This window comes from Dendrobium catenatum, unplaced genomic scaffold (assembly GCF_001605985.2).
Source record: "Dendrobium catenatum unplaced genomic scaffold, ASM160598v2 fragScaff_scaffold_601, whole genome shotgun sequence".
Taxonomy (NCBI): Eukaryota; Viridiplantae; Streptophyta; class Magnoliopsida; order Asparagales; family Orchidaceae; genus Dendrobium; species Dendrobium catenatum.
In genome coordinates this window covers 1,387,177-1,406,985 of record NW_021319063.1, presented here as the reverse complement: position 1 = coordinate 1,406,985, position 19,809 = coordinate 1,387,177, and the positions used below count along the sequence as shown (strand labels likewise).

At 35.7% G+C, this 19,809-nt stretch overlaps 2 protein-coding genes across 3 annotated transcripts; both read left to right on the top strand.

Annotated features, from left to right (window-relative positions):
• Positions 1 to 952: 952 nt before the first annotated feature.
• LOC110116278 (plastid division protein PDV2) lies at positions 953 to 11,109 on the top strand. Its single transcript, XM_020849793.2, has 2 exons — positions 953 to 1,258; positions 10,465 to 11,109. Exons 1-2 carry the CDS (start codon positions 1,076 to 1,078, stop codon positions 11,047 to 11,049), a joined length of 768 nt encoding a protein of 255 aa, XP_020705452.1. The 5' UTR covers positions 953 to 1,075; the 3' UTR covers positions 11,050 to 11,109.
• A 2,024-nt stretch (positions 11,110 to 13,133) lies between these two features.
• On the top strand, positions 13,134 to 18,942 carry LOC110116276. 2 transcript variants are annotated; one of them, XM_020849790.2, is made up of 3 exons: positions 13,134 to 13,848; positions 14,150 to 14,413; positions 18,676 to 18,942. In XM_020849790.2, exons 1-3 carry the CDS (start codon positions 13,324 to 13,326, stop codon positions 18,826 to 18,828), a joined length of 942 nt encoding a protein of 313 aa, XP_020705449.1. In that variant the 5' UTR covers positions 13,134 to 13,323; the 3' UTR covers positions 18,829 to 18,942. The 2 variants fall into 2 exon arrangements, with proteins under 2 accessions (XP_020705449.1, XP_020705450.1); XM_020849791.2 differs by having other exon boundaries at positions 13,135 to 13,848; positions 14,150 to 14,435; positions 18,676 to 18,848.
• Positions 18,943 to 19,809: the final 867 nt, after the last annotated feature.

The window sequence follows — 19,809 nt, the reverse complement described above, 5'->3', positions numbered from 1 at the left end:
CTCTTGCAAACTATCAAGCAACCACTTCTTTCATATTTCTAACCCTAAAAATGAGAAAATAATGGTGTTGTAAGAAGAAATGGAAATAAGAGAAGAAAGGGTCAATACGCGCTTAACTTCATGACTTCATGGACTTCTTCATCTATATCATCGAAGCCATGAAAACACAACCACTGAATGACCAAACAACACTCATGCCCACTTCTTTCTCTTGTTCGCACATCATACACCATAGGAGGACGATGCCGGTCACCACTCCTTCAATTTCCTGCTCGCACAATGAATCGTCACATCTTCTTGAACACTCTCCTACTCTCTCGCAATTCCCTCCGATTTAAAGGTTTCGATTAGGGATTATAAAAATGTGTAAGGTGGCAGTGCTTAGAGTCGAGTTGGAAGAAGTAGATGTGAACCGATCTGGTCCGATCCAAACAATAAAAAAATAAAAATGGGGTTATTACACTTATTTTGATGGTTTCACTTTCCCTTCTTCCTATTAAGAGAATGAATAAGTCAACTTTCGAGGTCTCCACTGCTATCATCCAATAGCTACTACTAAATAATTCTCAACGTCTATTTACAAAACTAATGCCCTCTTACAACTATTTTTCAAATTCTCAACAATATATACAAATTCATAATAAAAAGAAAAACTCGACTCCTATTTTTTGCTTTTTTTTTAATTCCTAATGTTTGATCATAGCATGCTTAAATACATGAATTTAATAGCTAAAAAAAGTTAATTATGCAAATAAATAAAATTTGAATGTTATTTATGTTTGTAACATTTTTATTTTAATAACTTATTTTATATTTAGATTTTTTTTGAAAATATTTAGATCAATTAAAATTCAAATAAACATAACATACATAAAATTAAAACTTAAAAATATTTTAATTGATAGCTAAAAGCCTAAAACTCACAGCCCATACTAAGTTGAGCTGAGTTTTTACATTTCCGAATATAAAGAATAAGTGGCCTCACCTTAGTCCCACCGCCACCGAAACTGCTTCCCAGCCTATCCTCTCTCAGTGCTGTTCCCTGCGCAGAGAGAGAGGGGGAGAGAGAGAGGGGATGGACGGAGATGAGAAGATTGGATTAATGCTGGGTCGCGCATCGCGGCTACGCCTCAAGATAACCGACGCAATTGACATCAGCGGTGCCAAAGGAATTGGAAGGGAGTGTGATGCAGAGGAGAGTCTCTTTGGCATCGGAGAAGCCATGGAGTCCCTGGAGAAACAACTTGCTTCCTTGCAGGTATCTTCCTTTTCCCACCGCTCTATCACGCAAATAGTGCTCAGGGGAATGACTTCCGATTGATAGTGACGCGTTAGCACGCCGTTAGGTCTATGGTTTTGCAGAAATGTTGAAGTTTAGTTCGAATTTCGCTGATTTTATCAACTCATATTTCCATGAACTGTGCAGTCGACTGAACTAAACCTTACGTGTCTGTTTAGGAGAATTTGAGGATGTCCTATTTCATTTATCATTGTTTCTTGATTTTCTTCACTTTGATTTGATTACAGAGTTATCAACTGTTTAAAACCCCATGGCTCTCATGGTTAATTTTGTATCTTACCCATTTGTTGATCCTCTTGTGGATTAGTGTAAACTCTCATCTATTTGTTGATCCTTGAAATTAACTTGAAGATACTTCTCCTGGAGATTCTCTTTCATTTCATCGGACTAAATATAGGATCATGCACAAATATTTAGCTGTCTTGTGACATTGCCCAACCATCTTCATCATTATAAAACTAACTGTACTTCTATGTTCTATCCAGCACACTTGTCGATCCGTGTAGTGGTTAATGCCAGAAAACTAATGAATGCAACCTTTTGGGGTCTAACCAACCTTCAACTGAGGGAACCTCGTATTCTTAGTAATGCTATCGTCCCGATCACATGCATAATTCCTAAGATGATCAACGTAGTCCTAAGGGGGAATTTACTCTAAAATTTTATGCACCGTAGATGCATGCAGTCAGGATTAATTTTGCTAAAAGATGAATAACAATTAGACATAATTTTTCTAAGAATGAGTCTTGTAATTAAGTATATTTATATTATGCTTATTGATAAAGAATTTCTTATAAACGTTTCATGTTATAGCCAGTAAGTTTCATTGTACATTAGTAAATCATTTCATGAATAGAAACTTTCGATATATGTCACATGCTAAACAAAAACTAGAAATATTTTTTGATATATAAACAGAAACAATAAATAAAATATTTAACCTGTTTTAAATTCATAATGATTTCATTTATTGATTTAGTAAAGGTCTATTTGGTTTGCTGAAAAGGAATGCAAAGTGAAAGTAATGCATGATTTTACTTTTTTTCTTGTTTGGTTGGATGAAAAAAAGAATGCAAAATAACATGCAGATGTATTTGAAATTCACAATTTAATTTATTCTCAATGTATTTTGAGTTTACCGCCCTAGATGGCTAAATTCCAAATGCATCGAGCACGTGAAGCTTTGCCCTACCACTAGTGCAATTGTTCGCCACATGCTGCCACCACCTCTATTGTCGTCTTCTAAATTGCCTCGTTTACCAAACACTATTGTTGCCACTTTACATTGAATTCTTTTTACTATGAACCAAACAGAAAAAAAAAAAAATGTTTTGCTTTTTTTTCATGCTCAACCAAATAACTCTTTATTTTACACTGCATTTAGAATACATTGAATTCTAAATAATTGAAATGAAATGACCCCTAAGTACATGACAAACTCTCCCAACTTTGTACAATATATATGAAACAATCTAATTTTATTATTAAAACATTACAAAAAAAACATCACATGGAATTATTTTATGAGACATATCTTTTAAGCCAATTTCTCATCATTTCTATAAAATTTAAAAAATATTAAATTAATATATATTAGGAAGGAATATATGCAAAAAAAAATAACACTACTTGTTGATGATTTTTTTGTTACTATTATTCCCCCTGGTTTTCCATCTTTAATATTTTCTGATTTTGATGTTGGAACTTTTGATAGTTATAAAGCCATGCTTAGGTTAGATATATGTCTACCTTTTGAGTTTTGATGGTCATGCTGTTACTCATGCTATTCTTCTCTTTGTGATCATATATTTGTGTTCGCCAATGCTACAATCAATTTCCTTAATGTAAACGTCATCTATGGTTTAAACTCAATCCAATATCAATATGTTATTCGAAATTTAAATTGTTTAGTGGATAAAAATTTTAAGCTGGTGTTTTCTCGTCAATGTGTTAATAAAAAAAATATTTCTCCACTCTTTCATATTTACTCGAATCCAAGCAAGCTGTAATAACTCCGATGATTTTGACATTTTGGATTAGCAGGTGTTTGAATGCAGCTTGTTTCCCTCCACATATGAAGACAATACTTGAAACACTTTATGTTATATTGATCCTATGTATTTTTCTTTCCTTTTTATGATGGTAAAATTTCATTGCTTTAAAAAATGAAGAAAACTGTTCGCTCCACTTGCTCTCCTTCTTCTATATGCATCTATACCTATATCTCCACCTATACATGTCCTTATCCACTATTTGGAACTTTTTTTACTTTCATTAATGTGTTTTACTCTTTAATATCCTAATAATCAATATTAGATATTTGTTTAAACTACAACATAGATCTAAGTAACGGAAGATAAAAAGGTCAAAATCGATAAATTAGATGATTTGGACTTCGTTTATTGCAAGATGCAAATGAAGTCTACCTCTGATGTGAAACTACTAGGAGTTACGATTAGAAATTAGAAAGAAAGTTGGTTAAAGTATTGCTCATTTAAATTTAATGCTAGCACATAAAAGTGAGTTAAGAATTTTGGAATTTTTAACTTGCTTAGGCCAAAGACGTGCAATAGAACATAATTGAGACAATTCTTTCAAAGTTCAAGGTAATTTAAATGCAAAGTACAATTAACAAAAATCCAACGCTTAACAATGAGAGGTTCACCTCAAGGGCCATCTCACTCAATTATTTGGAGGCTTTTAGAGGAGAAAGATGACCCATATGATGAAGGATATTACCACTAGAGAGGAGGTGCCGAAGAACTTCGTTGGTGGAGAGGTAGCCGGTGGAGATGGAGGTAGTGGGTGGCCGACGATGCTCCAATCATAGTTTGAAAGTTGGCGGTCGATGACGCTTGCAAGAGTAGGGAAAACTCGCTCCAAATAATCTCCAATGGTGGTGTCGTCTTCAAATCCCACGTCGAAAAATGGAGATCTTAGGATGTTGAGGCTTCCGTCGGCGTTGAATACAAGGCCTCACTCAAATTCTGGATCCGCCATGCATGCTTGAAGTTGGAGAATATTTCAATGAGAAGGGAGGAAATATGTAGTGGTGAGGGAGAGCACTTGTAGGTGGCGAAGGAGGAGAGGGGAGAAGGGAGGGGCGGCGAGGTCTCCAAGGGGAAAAGGGAGGGGGCCGGCGGGTTCAAGGGGGAGAAGGTTAGGGTTAGGAGAAATTAGGTTTGGGTGGATTACTTTAGAGATTTAATCAAGATCTGAATTTAATTTCATATTTGATTAAGTTTGGAGGGAAATTTGATTTGAATTTTAAATTTCAAATCTAGAAATTAAGGCATTCAATGGGGGTTAATGAGGGGCCGGCGGCTTATAGAGAGAGAGGGAGGAGGTTTAAAACTTAAAACTGAAATTAATTTCAGGATTAAGTAAGTTGGGAGGGAAAAATCTTTGAAATCAAATTTTAATTTCAAATCGGGTGAGGCATTAAATGAGCAATCAATGGGGAGACTCCATCAAGGAGGGCCGACGGCATGTTGAGAGGGGGAGAGGGAGATTAGTGGAAAGATGGTTTCCAATTTGGAGTGATGATGTGGAAATATTTTAAAAGACTCTAATTTAAATTAAATTGAAATTGAAATTCGTCATGAAAACTTTCATAAATTGGAATTCCAAATTAGGAAAGAATTTGAAATTTGAAACTTGCGGAGAAATGGATTGGACGGGTGGGGGGAAGTCGCCAGCAAGGTGGCCGGCCGGTGCCGTGGGAGTGGCCGGCGGCGGGCTTCCAAGGAGGCGGCGGCAACAAGGATTTTGTATGGCTTTTCTTGTGGTGGTGGGGAAGTGGTTGGAGGAAAACACAAACGAGAAGATAGAATAACTTAACCACGAGCCGCAAACTCTTCCAACGACTGGTGGGTCTTGCGATTCGCTCCCCTTGAGCTCTCTCCCTTCTCAAGCTCTCATGCAAGAAGAAGTAGAAACAAAACACAATTTTTCATTCAAATTTCATTAACCCCAATACAACATATGAGACCACTATATATAGGTCTCAACTCATGAAAAAGAAAGGTACAACATTGCCCTCTGGGCTACAATAACAAAGTAACTCCCCACAGGGGTAAAAACGGAAAAAAAAACAATAAATACTAAATAATGCATCATGACATCTAAATCAAAAGTAGAGGCGCTGAATCGTGGCTGTCGATCTGCGATTCCGCCGTCGATAAACCTGTCGGTAGCGTCTGTCGATGTCCTCATCAACCTCTATCAATGAAAGCTTCATCAACCTTTGCAGTAATGAAAGCCATCATCTGTCAACTAGGAGTGTTAAAATGGATAGACTAGCATTAAGAGTTACTTGCCTATCCTTGAGCAAAAATGTAGTATTTAAAATTCTTAACGAAATGATTAGTACAAACATGATGGAAGCATTATCTGACTTGCACCATAAATTATTTTTCGCCAAAAGGGCATATCTTGTGTACAAGTTTTTAATTTTAGGATGTTTGAAGGAGCATCTACTGCAGAGCACATGCTCACATGTTATTTGAGCTTTGTGGATATCAACTTTGAAGAAGAAATTCTTACTTTGAGCTTGTTTTTATCATTACCTGAAAACTAGAATAAAGTTGTGATGACAATTAATAGATTATATAGATCAAACAAATTGAAGCTTAATAATGTCAGAGACTTGATGGTAAAATTCCTTCATCTTTTGCTTTGAATATTTATAGCAGCGGAAGATTTAAATCACAAAACAAGAGCCATCATACATACCATAAAAGAAATAAATCCAGAGATCATCCTGGTGCGTACTAGCATTATGGAAAACATGCCATGGGATGTAGGATTGACATAAAAAAAGGCAAAAGCAAGGTTAAAATTAGAAATTGTGAATGTTGCTGCATAAGAAATCGAAGAATTATTGATTCTTAATGTTGGCAGCCTAATGGATATTTGGATCTTGGACTCAGGTGTATCTCTTCGTTCTTCCTCTAACACGAAACTAATTCTACGTTATTTTGCATAGAAAGTGTTTCTTACTGTTACATTTCTTTAAAGTATTGTGGTCATCGATAATGTGGTTCTTAACTCAAAGCCAAACACATTCCTAGCCTGAGAAGAATTCAATCTCTATAACTACTTGTTGAAGTAGGGTGCAATGATAGCATGATTGACATCCTTTACACTGCTACAAGTATAGATATTGTTGGAGCGACAATAAGTTCAAGTGTTGATACATAGACCAGGCACCAAAGATTGGAGCATATAAGCAAGAAATGCCTTAAGATTCTTCAAGCCAATGGTAAGCTTTTAGATCAACAATCTCTTGAATCTAGCTTTTATGAATATTGTATTCTTGGAAAGCAAATGAGGGCCAGCTTCTCAAAGACTATAATAGAACATATTGTTAGGACACCTGTAGATACGGTTTTCTAGACTTTTCTATTAGATGACGTGTCTTTGTTCTTGATACGTTCTTGCTAAACTTAGTTCTATATATAGGTCTCTATGTAACCGGTTGGCTAAGTATCAAATGAATATTTTCTCTTCTGTCTTCTTTTATCTTCCCTGTTCTTGAAGCTTCTCTGCCTGTAACAAGGCAGAAGCTCTATCACATATAACCAAAAAAAGGAAATAAATTACACTTATTTATGGTAGATGCCCCCCTATTATATTTATAGCTTGGCATTGGGTTGGTTAGATCGGGCTCAATTCACAGAAGTTTTCTATGCCCAAGCATAGCCTGAGTTGTTAGTCCATTTTGGTCAAGTTGAGTTGTACATGCATTTGTTCTTAGAAGGATTGGGTCCGCCTACTGCATTTCTAGCCGACAATATATTAGCTTTAAATATAACTTTTTCTAAAGAGAGAGAAGAGATTAGAGGACATGCTTTATCAAGAAAAAATCAATCCCATGAGATATCAAAATAATCTCCTCAAGAAGTGGCATGACAGCTAAAAAAAACACTATGCATAAACTACTTGTATGGCCCATAAATTATGAGCATATGCTCAATTATGAACCAGCATCCCGTCATCTTCCATCCTCAACTTTCTAAATATGTCAAAATATAAAAAGAAAAGTTGAAGCAAGCAACCACTCTCCATCAATAAAAACTTAAATCCAACAACCCTTAACCTCGGGTCACCAAGATCATTGTCCATCTAGAATCAAATTTGAAAGAATTATTTATTTATTTATTTTAATCATTTACCAGAGCTTTTATACTTGTAGCAAATACATCAAAATATTCCATTATATTCGTTCTCCTAAAATCAATATATAATAATTAGGAGATCAATACAATCAATACTCTATCACTGACTTCTACTACAAAAGAATAAAAGAAATACAAACAAAATCAAAAGAAATTTGAAGATCTCAGTCAATCTCATTCCACCTGGTTCTGTCCCCTTATGTGACCTGAAATCATTAAAATTCACATAATGAGGTAAAAAACTCAACAATAACTAAAATTTACTAAAGCTATCAATGCAAGACTTAAGAATTAATATGAATATTCATCTCAATCAATAAAATCAATAACATTCATTATCATCAATTATCAGTCATAACTAGTACAACCCAATATGATCAATAATAAAAAGTATGAATTATTACATTTAAATCTGTAAATCAACATCTGTGCGAGACTATGTATCGGTAATCAGCAATAGTAATCAGTATTCGTATTAGTAGGTATCAGTAGGACAATAAAGATAGTAAAACAGTAAATCCGTAGAATAGAAAGTAACTCATCGGTGCTGAAATCATGCGTGAGTCTATGGATGAATCATAAGTGTACATATATCAATGTCAATATCATCAATCTTATCTATCTTATCTATTGTATAATTAGTATATGTATTTATTCATATGCTATCCTATCTATCAATGCCATCTGCCAATACTACTATATGTATGAATTAATATATAATTCAATATAAAGTTCAACAAGGCAGGAAATTTAGCTTTTATATAGTTGTTGACCTCCACATAAGAATTTTTTTTTTAAAAAAATCATTATTACCTTTGTCCGAAATCTTGCTCAAATCCTTCGCAGGTCGCCGCCCATTCCCTGCTGCGCCGAACTGTCTTGACTCCCGCGTGTACAAATCCGCCTCGACAGTCTCCCGCTCTCGTTAAAAACGACACGAGCAGAGCCTTCAGCTCTTCTGCCCTGTTCTTCCCCCACACGTTCGATTCTTCTCACTCCCACGCACAAAAAGCTCCTAAACCTCGGCCTCTTCGACACTGAAAGCCGCGACAAACCACCGTCGAACCAGCTGCCCCCTCCTTGTTCGAACACCTCACGTACGATGCCCAACTCTGATCCCTACTCGTATTCCCTAAGACGAATCCGAACCTCTTTGGTCGAACCTCGTCCGCACCTGAAGACCCCGACTTGATCGTCACTGCACTTCACAACCCACTTCCTTTACTGTGCCGATCCCTTTCCCTATCCACCCAACCTGATCAAAAACTCTTGTACACAATAAAGTCGTTGATCCCGTTCTTCACAGTCCGTGATCTACTCATCCGACCCCCTGCTTCAATCTTTACCAAAACAGCCACTCACACAGTCTTTCCTTCTTCTTTTTTCGTAAAAGTCCTGAGCCACAAAGCTCTTATAAATTGCTGAATTCTCTCAGCCTAAACAGTCCAACAACAGCAAGTCCACTAGCCAACAGAGATTTTGTTCTATTCGTTGTAAGTGATTAATCTCTTATTTATGTTTTCATTTATTTTGATTTTTACAAATTTTATCTCTCTTAAATTTTTCAAAAATAAAACTATTTTTCTTTTTGTTGTTCATTGAAAGCTTTAGTTAAATGATTAAAATGAAAGATAAATGTAATTCTTTCAATATAGATCTTGAAATGTGACTTTCAAACTCTCCAAGTTCCTTTATCTCCAACACTTGTTGCTATAATGTTTGATTCAATCCTTTCATCTACTCAACTAGGGCAGGATGCTTCAGCCTTCGATGGTTAAGTTTGTGGTGGGGATTGAACAATAGGAAGGACTTAGCTCATCCTCCTAGTCCTTTTCTCATTTTTATTATTTTTATTTTCTTATGTAGTATCTTAGCCGCACACTGGAAGATCTTCCTACATGGGGGCATGTTCTACTGGAATGCTTTCATCCTCTTGCAACCGCATCAACCCATACTTTCTTAACCTCCATTGCTTGCAGCCTCCTTTTCCATTGTCTATCCTTGAGCTTCTTCCAGTTATATTCTCGTCTCTTTGACTTCCTTTGCAACTTCTGTTTGTAGGGTCAGTAGCAAGGTTCGCTGCATTCTTGGCAATTTCAATTTTATAATCATCTTGTTCTACCCTCTTGTGCTTCATCTGGTGAAAGACGGTGAGAAGAACACTTCATGGGGTCTATTTCAAATCAGGGAAGCGCACTTAATAACAAAGGACTGCATAATATTTTACAAGCTTGTGATGTATATTTTGAAGCTCAGCGACACTTACAATTCCTTGAAATGGTGGGAAAAGTATCACCTAGAAAATCTGTTGAAGTTTCAAAGCAATCTCTGCTGTCCATGTATGCAACATCAGTGAATACCGAAACCTCTTGAGGCTTATCTAGCTCTCCGGAATGACTCCTCTTGGGAGATTTCTCTTGATAAGATTGTTGCTCCTAAATGCTCCTCTCGACAGTTCTATGCTTCTTTCAGATCCCACTAAACACCGCAACTCTACTCAAGACTACCTCAATCACCTGTGCCATTAGTTACCATTACCACTAGCCTCAACATATTTTATCAAATATTCATTGTTGCAATTACTATGAGATTACGAGGATTCTGACGCTTGCACAATTATTGAACCGCATTTAATCATCTACTATAATTCCTCAGTACCTTGATTGGCGCTTCCTCGGATAGCTATGACATTATGTTTTGGAGTTCTTGCTATGTTTTTCCAAGTAAAGATGTGCTAGTTGGTGTTGAAGTTCGGTTCTGCAAACTTGATTTAGGTTTTATTTGGAACAGCTTTAGTACTGCTTCCTAAAATTATTTTATAGTATAAAATTTTTTAATTCAAGAAATTTTTATACTAGAAAACTGTTTTAGAAATCAACAAAAAACCTGTAACAAACGAAGCCTTAGCTTTGCTGTTGAATATCAATCTTATGATTCAAATGCACTTAAAATAAAAGATTTATGGCGAAAATACGTTGTTCGCAGGATTTGCAGCAGCGACAAAGACATGAAAGAGAAGCAGTCTTAACCCAAATTGATCACAGCCGCAAGGCACTGTTCATCAAGCTTGAAGAGTACAAGGGAGAGGATCTTGAAATCATCCATGAGGCTGCAGCCTTTGCTAGAGAGAATGTTGAGCAGGATGGTGCTTTCTTCCTTCCTCAATATCCTTCCCACTTTCCTCCTGATTCGTTTGTTGTTAAGGATAACGATCCTTCTTCATTCTCATCTAAGAATAGTCTTACAGTGGACTCCGCACAAAATAAGCAAAGAAGGATTAGATCTGTTTTGGGATTTATTGCTAAATCAGTCCTTAGTTTTGTTGGTATAGTTTCTGCTTTAAGACTGGCTGGCTTTAAACCGGAAATCAGAAAAAGAGATAACTCAATTAATCTTTTGGATTTCTTGCCTAAGACAACAGACGAGGTGAGAGAACTATCAATTCATTGCCCATCTAGTAAGGTATTGGTTATTAAAGATGGGAAAGCCAGCTGCCTTGTCAAAGAACGTGTAGAAGTCCCATTTGGCTCAGATTTTGGAAATTCCAACATAAATATTGCGTTTGGTTAAAGTTGTCCAAATTTAGAGTTGTAAAATTTTAAACTATAATGCACATTTTGGTTCTTTCTATTGGGTAATGCATCACACTGGGTATGAATGTTGTTGTAGGTTTCATTTGGGACGGCTTTCTTCCTGCTTCTTAAAGCGGCTTTCTAGTATCAAAAGTTTTAATTTTTGTACTAAAAAGTCGCTTTAAGAAGCAGGAAGAAAGCCGTCCCGAAGCCGTAGACTGTTAATAAATGGAAAAATTCTGCTTCTTCACGGAGTGGTTGAAGCTTTTCAATTGGAGGCTTCTTAGCTTTTGTGCAATGGTTCTAAGTTGTTTTGTTGCTAAATATGATTTCTTTGTCTTTCCTTCTTTATGTGAATGCAAGTCTTCACATTGCGTTTTATGAAATAATAGCCTTCTCTTTTGAACTCTCCTTCTACGGTGCTTCTCAAAAAAAGAGGCGTCCGTTTGGAAATTGAATGGTTCAGTAAGTGTCTCCTTGATACATTGGGGGTCAGAAATCCTCCAATTGCCATGGCCGAGCCAAAATAAAACAAGCATTTCAGCAGCTGCTCTTGGTTTTCTGTTGCTCTCTCTTTGTCTGATTTGAGATTAAAATCGTCTCTGCTATTGTACCCTCATATGCAAGAAAAATTATTCTGTGCGGACATTGGATCATTCAAAAGTGAATTAGAATGCGTCACGTCATCCGGTACACAGTGGTACACTGCCGCGTTACACAACAATCGGGTGATGTCGTGCATTTTGATTCGCCTCTGAATGACGTCCGTATTTGCACAGAATAATTTTACCAGATGCAAAACTCTTCTCCTTCTTTGCAGAATGATGAATGTAAGTGCTGGTAATACCTACTTGTTGATATGATTGGCTAATTGGGTCGTTGAGTCTATATACCAAAGACTCTTTGTGGTCTTTGGAATCCACTAGGTCGATGAAAAATTTGCTTTTCTTTAGAGCATTATAAGTAATCAACGAAGAAAAGGAATAATATAAAATTTTTTGAAAACAATGATAAATAGAAATTATGGGTATGATTTGAAAATTAAAATAAGTAGAAAATTATTTCGAACAAAGCTTAAGTAGAGTTTTGTTATATGTTGATCTTAAATTTAGGAAGGTAGTTCATGAATGAATTAGATTTATATTCTCCTTTTTCACTCTAAAATAAAATAAATATAACCTAATAATTTGTCTAGTTTTTACCTAAGACATAATTAAAGAAAAATATTTTGAGTATTAAAATAAATTAGCATATACTATATAAATAAAAATCTTAAAGAATTTTATGAAAATGAATCTTAAAGTTGTATTTAGGGTTTTTCCTCAGTATGCTTGTATATGGAGGGGGATTATAGAGGAGTAGCGTATTGTTATTGTATCTTTAATTTACAATAATAATTGCAGCATCACAATTAAATAATTCAAGCATAATTACTATATTCATTATTTAGGGATCATAAATATTTATGTGTTTATTTTTTATATTCAAGCAATTGTAATACATTTTATTCTGTAATTTATAATTCTTATTATTTTTATGTATGTTATTTTGCCATAATTTATCCATAAACAAATAGAATTGTCAACTAATTTCGCAGGGCTATTTTGTCAAAATAGTATTTTATAAACAAAAGAAAATACCTCATAAATAATTTCAAAATTTACATGCAATTAACTCAGTATTTTCGATTCTCTCAAAATACTATGAAGTGGAACTCAAAGCTAACAATTACGCTAGTTAGTAAAAAAAATTAAAGCTAATGTTTTGGGTAGGCTAATTTTTTTCTATTTATTAAATAAATGCTTAATTATTTTTATTTACAATAATAATATTCAGATATTGAAGAATATAACAAATTTTTTAATTTTTTATTTTATTAATTTTTTTTATTATAACAGGTTATTAAATAAAATTATTTTTAATATTAAATAAATAAATAAATAGTTGAGCTTTATACATGATGTACTTACAGCCACCAACTTTAAAACACGTTAATCACGACGAGGCCCCCGCGGACAAGCAATTTTTTTATTTTTTTTATTTTTATAATAATGGCAACCACAATAGCGATCAAATAAAATAAAAAATCAATTCAACTGTTTTTCGTATCGTTTCTCGAAGACTCACCATTGTTCCCTGCTCTTCCGAACCCTAAAATTTCTTAATGTAGTTTCAATTTTGAATATCTCGAAAATATCTTGTTGTTGCTAACTCTGATCGATCTCACCGTGACCCCGGCTGAGATCGATCGACCGATCGATTGTTAGAATCTATGGAGTTGTTCCAGCGTGCAAAGTCAATCAGGCTGCGAAGCCACCACGACAAGTACCTCCTTGCGGATGAGGACGAGGAGCACGTGTGCCAGGAACGTAGTGGCTCGACGAAGCGAGCACGGTGGACGGTTGAGTTTGTGGAGGGCCACCCCCTGATCCGGCTCAAGAGCTGCTATGGAAAGTACCTCACCGCCTCTAGTGAGCCCTTCCTCCTCGGCATGACCGGATGCAAGGTCCTGCAGACCGTTCCTCGTCGCCTCGATTCGTCCGTGGAATGGGAGCCCATCCGAGATGGAATGCAGGTTAAGCTCAAGACACGATACGGGAATTTCCTCCGAGCTAATGGAGGTCTGCCGCCGTGGAGAAACTCCGTCACCCATGACATTCCGCATCGCCACCACGATTGGGTGCTCTGGGACGTGGATGTTGTCGAGATTCGCGCGGTTGAGCCGTCTGCGGCTGAGCCGGAGAACTTCTCTGCTGTCTCATCATCGGAATCAGTTTCAAGGTTGTCCAAGCAAGAGGTTCGTTTTGTTTGTTCTTCCTTCTCTAATCTGCAAATAATGGCTGGTCCAGCTTCTTCTGCCAGCAAGAGCGTGATTTTTTCCTGTTTGCTCAATCGGATTAGTTTTACAGACGAAAGCTTAATTTTATATTAATCTCTTGAATCAAGCCTTCTAGCCTTATATTTCTTTCTTTCTTGGGAAATTTACATACATACCACTTTATACCATCTTATTGATCATGATAACCTTTGAAGTTATCTGCGAAACTTAATATTCGCGCTTCTCTCCTTGGTTCTAACATAAAGCTTCGTGATTGCAGTCATCCTCTTCTTACAGTGGTTCACCTCACAAGTCTGAAGGTCGGAGTATTCACTATTTAATTGCGAATGACAGTGGTGAGATTGAGGATGGTAGCGAGTACACCTTCAGATTCAAGGGGACTAGCGTGCAGGAACTTACGGAAAAGCTGATGGAAGAAACAGAGCTGTCTGATATTATTGTTTGCTCCCGAAACCCTCTAAATGGGAAACTCTATCCTCTGCGTCTGCAACTTCCTCCGAACAACACAGCCTTGCATGTTGTGGTAGTCCCATCTAATTCAAAATGTTAGTCTTTTCTTGTGATTTCTAAAGCTTTTCCAACATTTTCTTTTTGTGCTGGAGGTTTCAACTACCATGCTTTCAAGAATGTGGTGAACATAATAGAATTATTTCCACCTTGATTTTTCTTCTAATGACTATTTCTTGCTCTAACTTTATTATGTGGAAGTTGCTTCATAGAGGAACAATTTGATAACTTCTTTTTTTATTATTATTATTTTGGTGACCTTTTATTCCTTCTTGTATTTAAAGATTTTTCAGTACGCACTTGTATTTGAATATGCCATTCTTTGTTTATTCATAGATGTTTAGTTCAACATTTTGTGTACCATAGTTCTTGTTTGGACGCACATTTTATGGTCATCAACAGTGTCAGCTTTGCCTTTTCAGCTCTTTAATACTAATGGAAATTGTTTCATGTTGCACTGAAAACTTGTATTGTTTACATAGTAAATTTTGCTTTCAAATGCTTTGCAATTCAGAATTTTGCTTACCTTTGGACACTTAAATGGTGAGAATTGCTTCGCAGTACATTTCATTCTTTTTTAGCTTTGTCATATTGGTAATTATGGGGCTTTGTATGTAAATAATGGTTATTGATTTATTTGAGATTTTTTCCCTCTGTAGTTTAAGCCATTTTTGGCTAAAGCAGTTGCTTGTAGTAGCATGAAGAAGACCGTAATTTAGGTTTGCACACTATCAAAAGGGGCAAAAAGAGCAAGAAAACATGCTAAGGGAAAGCTGCTAATGGGACATTTGATTACTTAAATATTAGACTGGCTAGTTGTCACAGAAAACATGTCATTGGTTTTAATTTTTAGCTGAATCTACCAGTTTTTTATTGGATCAGCTTCAGCAGAGACTAATCAAGTTTTGTTTAAAATTATTGGGTTTATGTTGTAGCTTATAATAAAGTTCCAAAAGAAGTGCTTTGGAAGTCTTAGAAAAGAAAGGGATTTATAATGCTTATGCTCAAGTCGTTAAGTATTTGTATGCAGGAGCTTTTACTTGTGATACACAATGCGGTTTGACCAAATATTTTTCTATTTCAGTTGGATCACATCAAGGATCAGCTTTAAGCCCATATCTTTTTGCTTTAGTCATTGGATGTTCTTACTAGACATTTGCAAGAGGATGTACCCTTGTGTATGTTTTTTGCTGATGATAATCTTCTTGTTGATAAGTCTAGAGAGAGTTGAAGGTAAACTTAAATTATGAAGGTCAACCTTAGAGTCTAAAGGTTTTCATTTGAGTACATTGAGTGTAATTTTAGTAGTAATAGATCTAGTGGGGGCCTGGGGGGTTTGGACTTTGGACGATCAAGTCATTAATAATAGTGCACATTTTAGGTATCCTGGGTCTATTGTCCAGAGTGTGGTGAGTGAAATAGATGGGGATATTATTAGTAGAATTAAAGTTGGATGGTTAAAGTGGAGCAATGCATCAGGCCTATTGTGTGATAGAAAAGTACCCCTCAAACTTAAGGGAAAATTCTATAAGATGATGGTGAAACCTACAATGTTTTATGGTGCATAATGTTGGCCATTTAAAGAGAAGCATAAAATTAAGTGTTGCATAGATGAGGATGCAGTGGATGGGTGGTTTTTCTCTTAGAAGCAAAATACAAAAGAGCATATACGTGAAAAGGTTGGATTAGCTCTAGTGGCAGATAAGATTGGAGAGAGTCAACTTAGATGTTTTTGTCACATAAAACGCCGGTCTTCCGATGACCCAGTCAAGAGAGTAGATGTATTAGATTTGGTCTATGTTAAGAAAGGTAGAGATAAACCTAAAAAGACTTGATTATAAAATATTAGAAATGACCTTTTTTAATTAGATTTAAATGAAATTTTTACTCTTAACAAGACACAATGGAGAAAAATGATTCATGTAGCAAACCATAATGTAGTGGGATAAAGTTCCTTGTTGAAAATAGTGGATGGAAGGAGGAGATGAAGAACAAGTTAGCAAGTTGGTTGTGGGTGAGCTGGCTATTGTGATTTAAAGGGATTCTGGCGGACATTTTGGAGATTTGAGTTGCTGTGTATTGATGGGAGATTGAAAAATGGCAAATAATGGTGCTTAGAATGAAGAAATGGTAAAAAGGTGAAGTGGACGACTTTAATAAAAGAGTGGAAATGTTGTAGTGGGATTGGAATTGGATGGGGAAAATATGATGGCAGGAAGTTGTAGTCTTGGTTGGTTGGCTAGTGGAAAGAATGCTGTAGAGTTTGGAAAGGCTGAATTTCGGGATTGAGAACTACTGTAAGAGCGTAGATAAAGTAAGCTCTGAGGTAGGGGAGGCAGATGCAGCAAGATTGGGAAGAAGAAAGCAATATTGGTTTTCTAGTTGCAATATGATTTTCAAATAATGTATGGTTTTATTTATCCTGAATTTGCATGTTAAATTTCTATTTGGTGACTATTGAATTATCATTTGTGTAAATTTTTTATGTTGTCTAATTTCCATTAAAAGAGGTGAATACTTGATTAAATTTTTGGTCTGTGAATTACAAATTTTATTTTAATGTGCCTGATTAGTGCATTTCATCTTATCGTTGCTTTAGGAAATGTTAGACTGTAAGATGTCTTAGATTGATATTAGAGCTCGTGGTTGTGTCAAAATTTCAATTAGAAGTGTGGCTTAATATCGAGTTTGAGAAATAGGGATAAGGTTTTGTAAAGTTTGTGAAATCAATTGGTTGATTTATAAAATCTAAATTAAACGAGCGAGGACATGAATGAAATTAAGGGGGTCAATTAACATTTTGGAAAATAATCAATTTCACCCACAAACCAGGAGGCAAGAAATTTAGCACGAGAGGAATAATTAAGATAGATTTTATAGAGTTTATGATAATGAAATTTATGGTATAAATGGTGACATAAATAAGAAAGTTAAAAATTTAGGCATCTACATTTAATGAGAAAATAGTTCCTTTTCTTATTGAGAATGGGTTGTGTTCTCTTCCCTTGCTTGCTTTCTTCTTGGTTTTGGTTTTGGCATCCAATTTGCTTCTCCTTGGTTTACTCACTCATTTGCCCTCTGAGTTTCAGTTTTTTTTTTCTTCTTATATACATTTGGGAAGGTCCAGTTCCTTGACTGCTTTTTGGGATAATAGTTGATTAGTGCCGGTCGTCTTGCAGTTTTTGTTGCTGTGCAAATATCTGAGGTGTGCTATCTACGAGTCTTTCAACTAGATCTAAATTATTGACTGACTCTAATTTTTTTTTTAAATAGGGGGAGCTTAAGGCATATAAAATAAGTTCCAGCAATAATTTATTTGATTATTTTGTTTTTCTAATGTACTTGATTGTATGAAAATTGTTCTAAAATGGCATTAGAGTTGACTACCACTTCTCAATATGCCATCTTATTGTATTGATGTGAGATGTAGATTGAAATTTCCATAATTTCTTTTCTTGAATAATTTATTCTGTATTTTTAGTTGTTTTTCCTACTGATTGAGTTTGGCCAAAACTCATATACTTAGGGTTTTAGGTTTTCTTATTAATGTATGATTTTTGACCGACACATGATTTTCAATGATCATGTGTTTTTATTAGGTGACCATTAAATTATCATTTATGTGAACTATGTGTTTTTCTTTTTGGATTTTCACCGAAGGATGTGACTATTTGTTTAAATTGATGTTATGCAATTGTGACTTTTGATTTTGTGTGTGATTTCTTAAGTTATGTCATATAGTTTCAATAAACTCTAGAATACAAGTCATCAGGCATCAGTAAGTGTCCAAGCCCTGCTCCCAGTCACGCTCAAGTGTAGAATTTATTAGAAAATTCCTTTTTTTTTTTACAAAGCTCTTTAAAATTGGCTTAAAAAGTTATTCTCCTGCTATCCCAAGAGGATATCAGCTTTTATTGTCTTTTTGAGGAATTTTTATTGGGTGTGGACTCCGGAAGTAGCTCTACGTCCTGAATCCAATAATATCCTGCCATGTGGATCCCGATGACCCCACCATTCCTATTTAACACATTTTTCCCACTTACAGCATGGCCCGACGACCCGACCCGAAGCAGACGCGAATGGTCCAAGTCGGGTCGTCAGGCCGCACTCACTTTTTGTTGTTACAACTTAAGGCTTATCATTGTCTCTTCTTCTGCAAATATATCATACTTGCTGATTATTTTTTTATCCACACTCTTGCCACCAGCATGTGGATTTTCTTTTAGTTGCAGATTATTTCTATATCCACATCTAACAATATTTGAATTATTTCTGCAGTGGCCCAGAGTTTCCCGAAGCCGCAAAATCTTCCGTAGAAGATCCGTTTGTCTATTTACTATCATATTCGATTCATCTGCACATTATTCGCTTTCAACAATCCACATTCAGAGGATGTTTCAATATTCTGAAATGATATTTTTATTAACATGAATACAGAATTCATTAAAGGATTGTCCAGCTATTCCTTAAATAATTGTACAGTTATTATGTGCATTATTGGTGTTATATGATCTATTTCAGAACCCCTGCATCTGTTCTTATTGAGAGCATATTTCTGATTGTGCACAGTTACCGCCTACATCTGCAAATTTATCATCATATAACTGAAATTATCATTTTTTCTTTGAGAGAGTGACTATTTTTCTCTAATTGTTATGACATTGACTTTGTTAAGTTCTACAATGAGTTAGTTTTAGTTGATAAAGATCTATTGTAAAATTAAGCAGGTTACTGCCTACTATAATATATTTGGTTATAGTAGGATTGTTGTGTATATTAAGTTCAGGGTTGAAGGCTGTCTCACTTTCCCGAATTTTTATTCCGTCAGGTTACCTGATGTAGCTCTACGTCAGGTAGTTTATAATATATCGCCACGTGCTCTTACTCTTTACCGCGCGGCCCGACGACCCGACTCGGACCGAATCCGGGATTACTATGTTCGCGTATTGCTCGGTATTGCTAGGTATTACTCGGTATTGCTTGGCAATAACGAGAAATACCGCTCTGTAAAGACCAATATCGAGCAATACCGAGTAATACCTAAAAGAACTCGGTATTGCTCGATATTGGTCTTCACATAATGGTATTTTTCATTTTGTCGAGCAAAATCGACCAATACCGAGCTACGCAAACTCCCGGGTCCGTTCCGGGTCGGGTTGTTGGTCTGCGCGGAAAAGAGTAAGAGCACGTGGCGACATATTACCTGACGTAGAGCTACATCAGGTAACATGACGGAATAAAAATTTCACTTTCCCACCCAACTAAACTCGGGGGTTATTTAGCTTTGTTTGGGATAGTTTTCTTACTCTTTCTTAAAGCAGTTTTTTAATACAAAAATTATTATTTTTTACTAGAAAATTATTTTAAGAAGCAGTAAGAAAGCCGTCCCAAATAAAAACTTAGTATGATAAG

Bases quoted from the DNA above. Each gene is read 5' to 3' on its own strand.
- LOC110116278 (XM_020849793.2), top strand. From the start codon at position 1,076: ATGGACGGAGATGAGAAGATTGGATTAATGCTGGGTCGCGCATCGCGG. The intron at 1,259-10,464 runs GTATCTTCCTTT...CGTTGTTCGCAG, and splicing joins AACAACTTGCTTCCTTGCAG to GATTTGCAGCAGCGACAAAG.
- LOC110116276 (XM_020849790.2), top strand. From the start codon at position 13,324: ATGGAGTTGTTCCAGCGTGCAAAGTCAATCAGGCTGCGAAGCCACCAC. The intron at 13,849-14,149 runs GTTCGTTTTGTT...TCGTGATTGCAG, and splicing joins CAAGGTTGTCCAAGCAAGAG to TCATCCTCTTCTTACAGTGG. The intron at 14,414-18,675 runs GTAGTCCCATCT...TTATTTCTGCAG, and splicing joins ACACAGCCTTGCATGTTGTG to TGGCCCAGAGTTTCCCGAAG.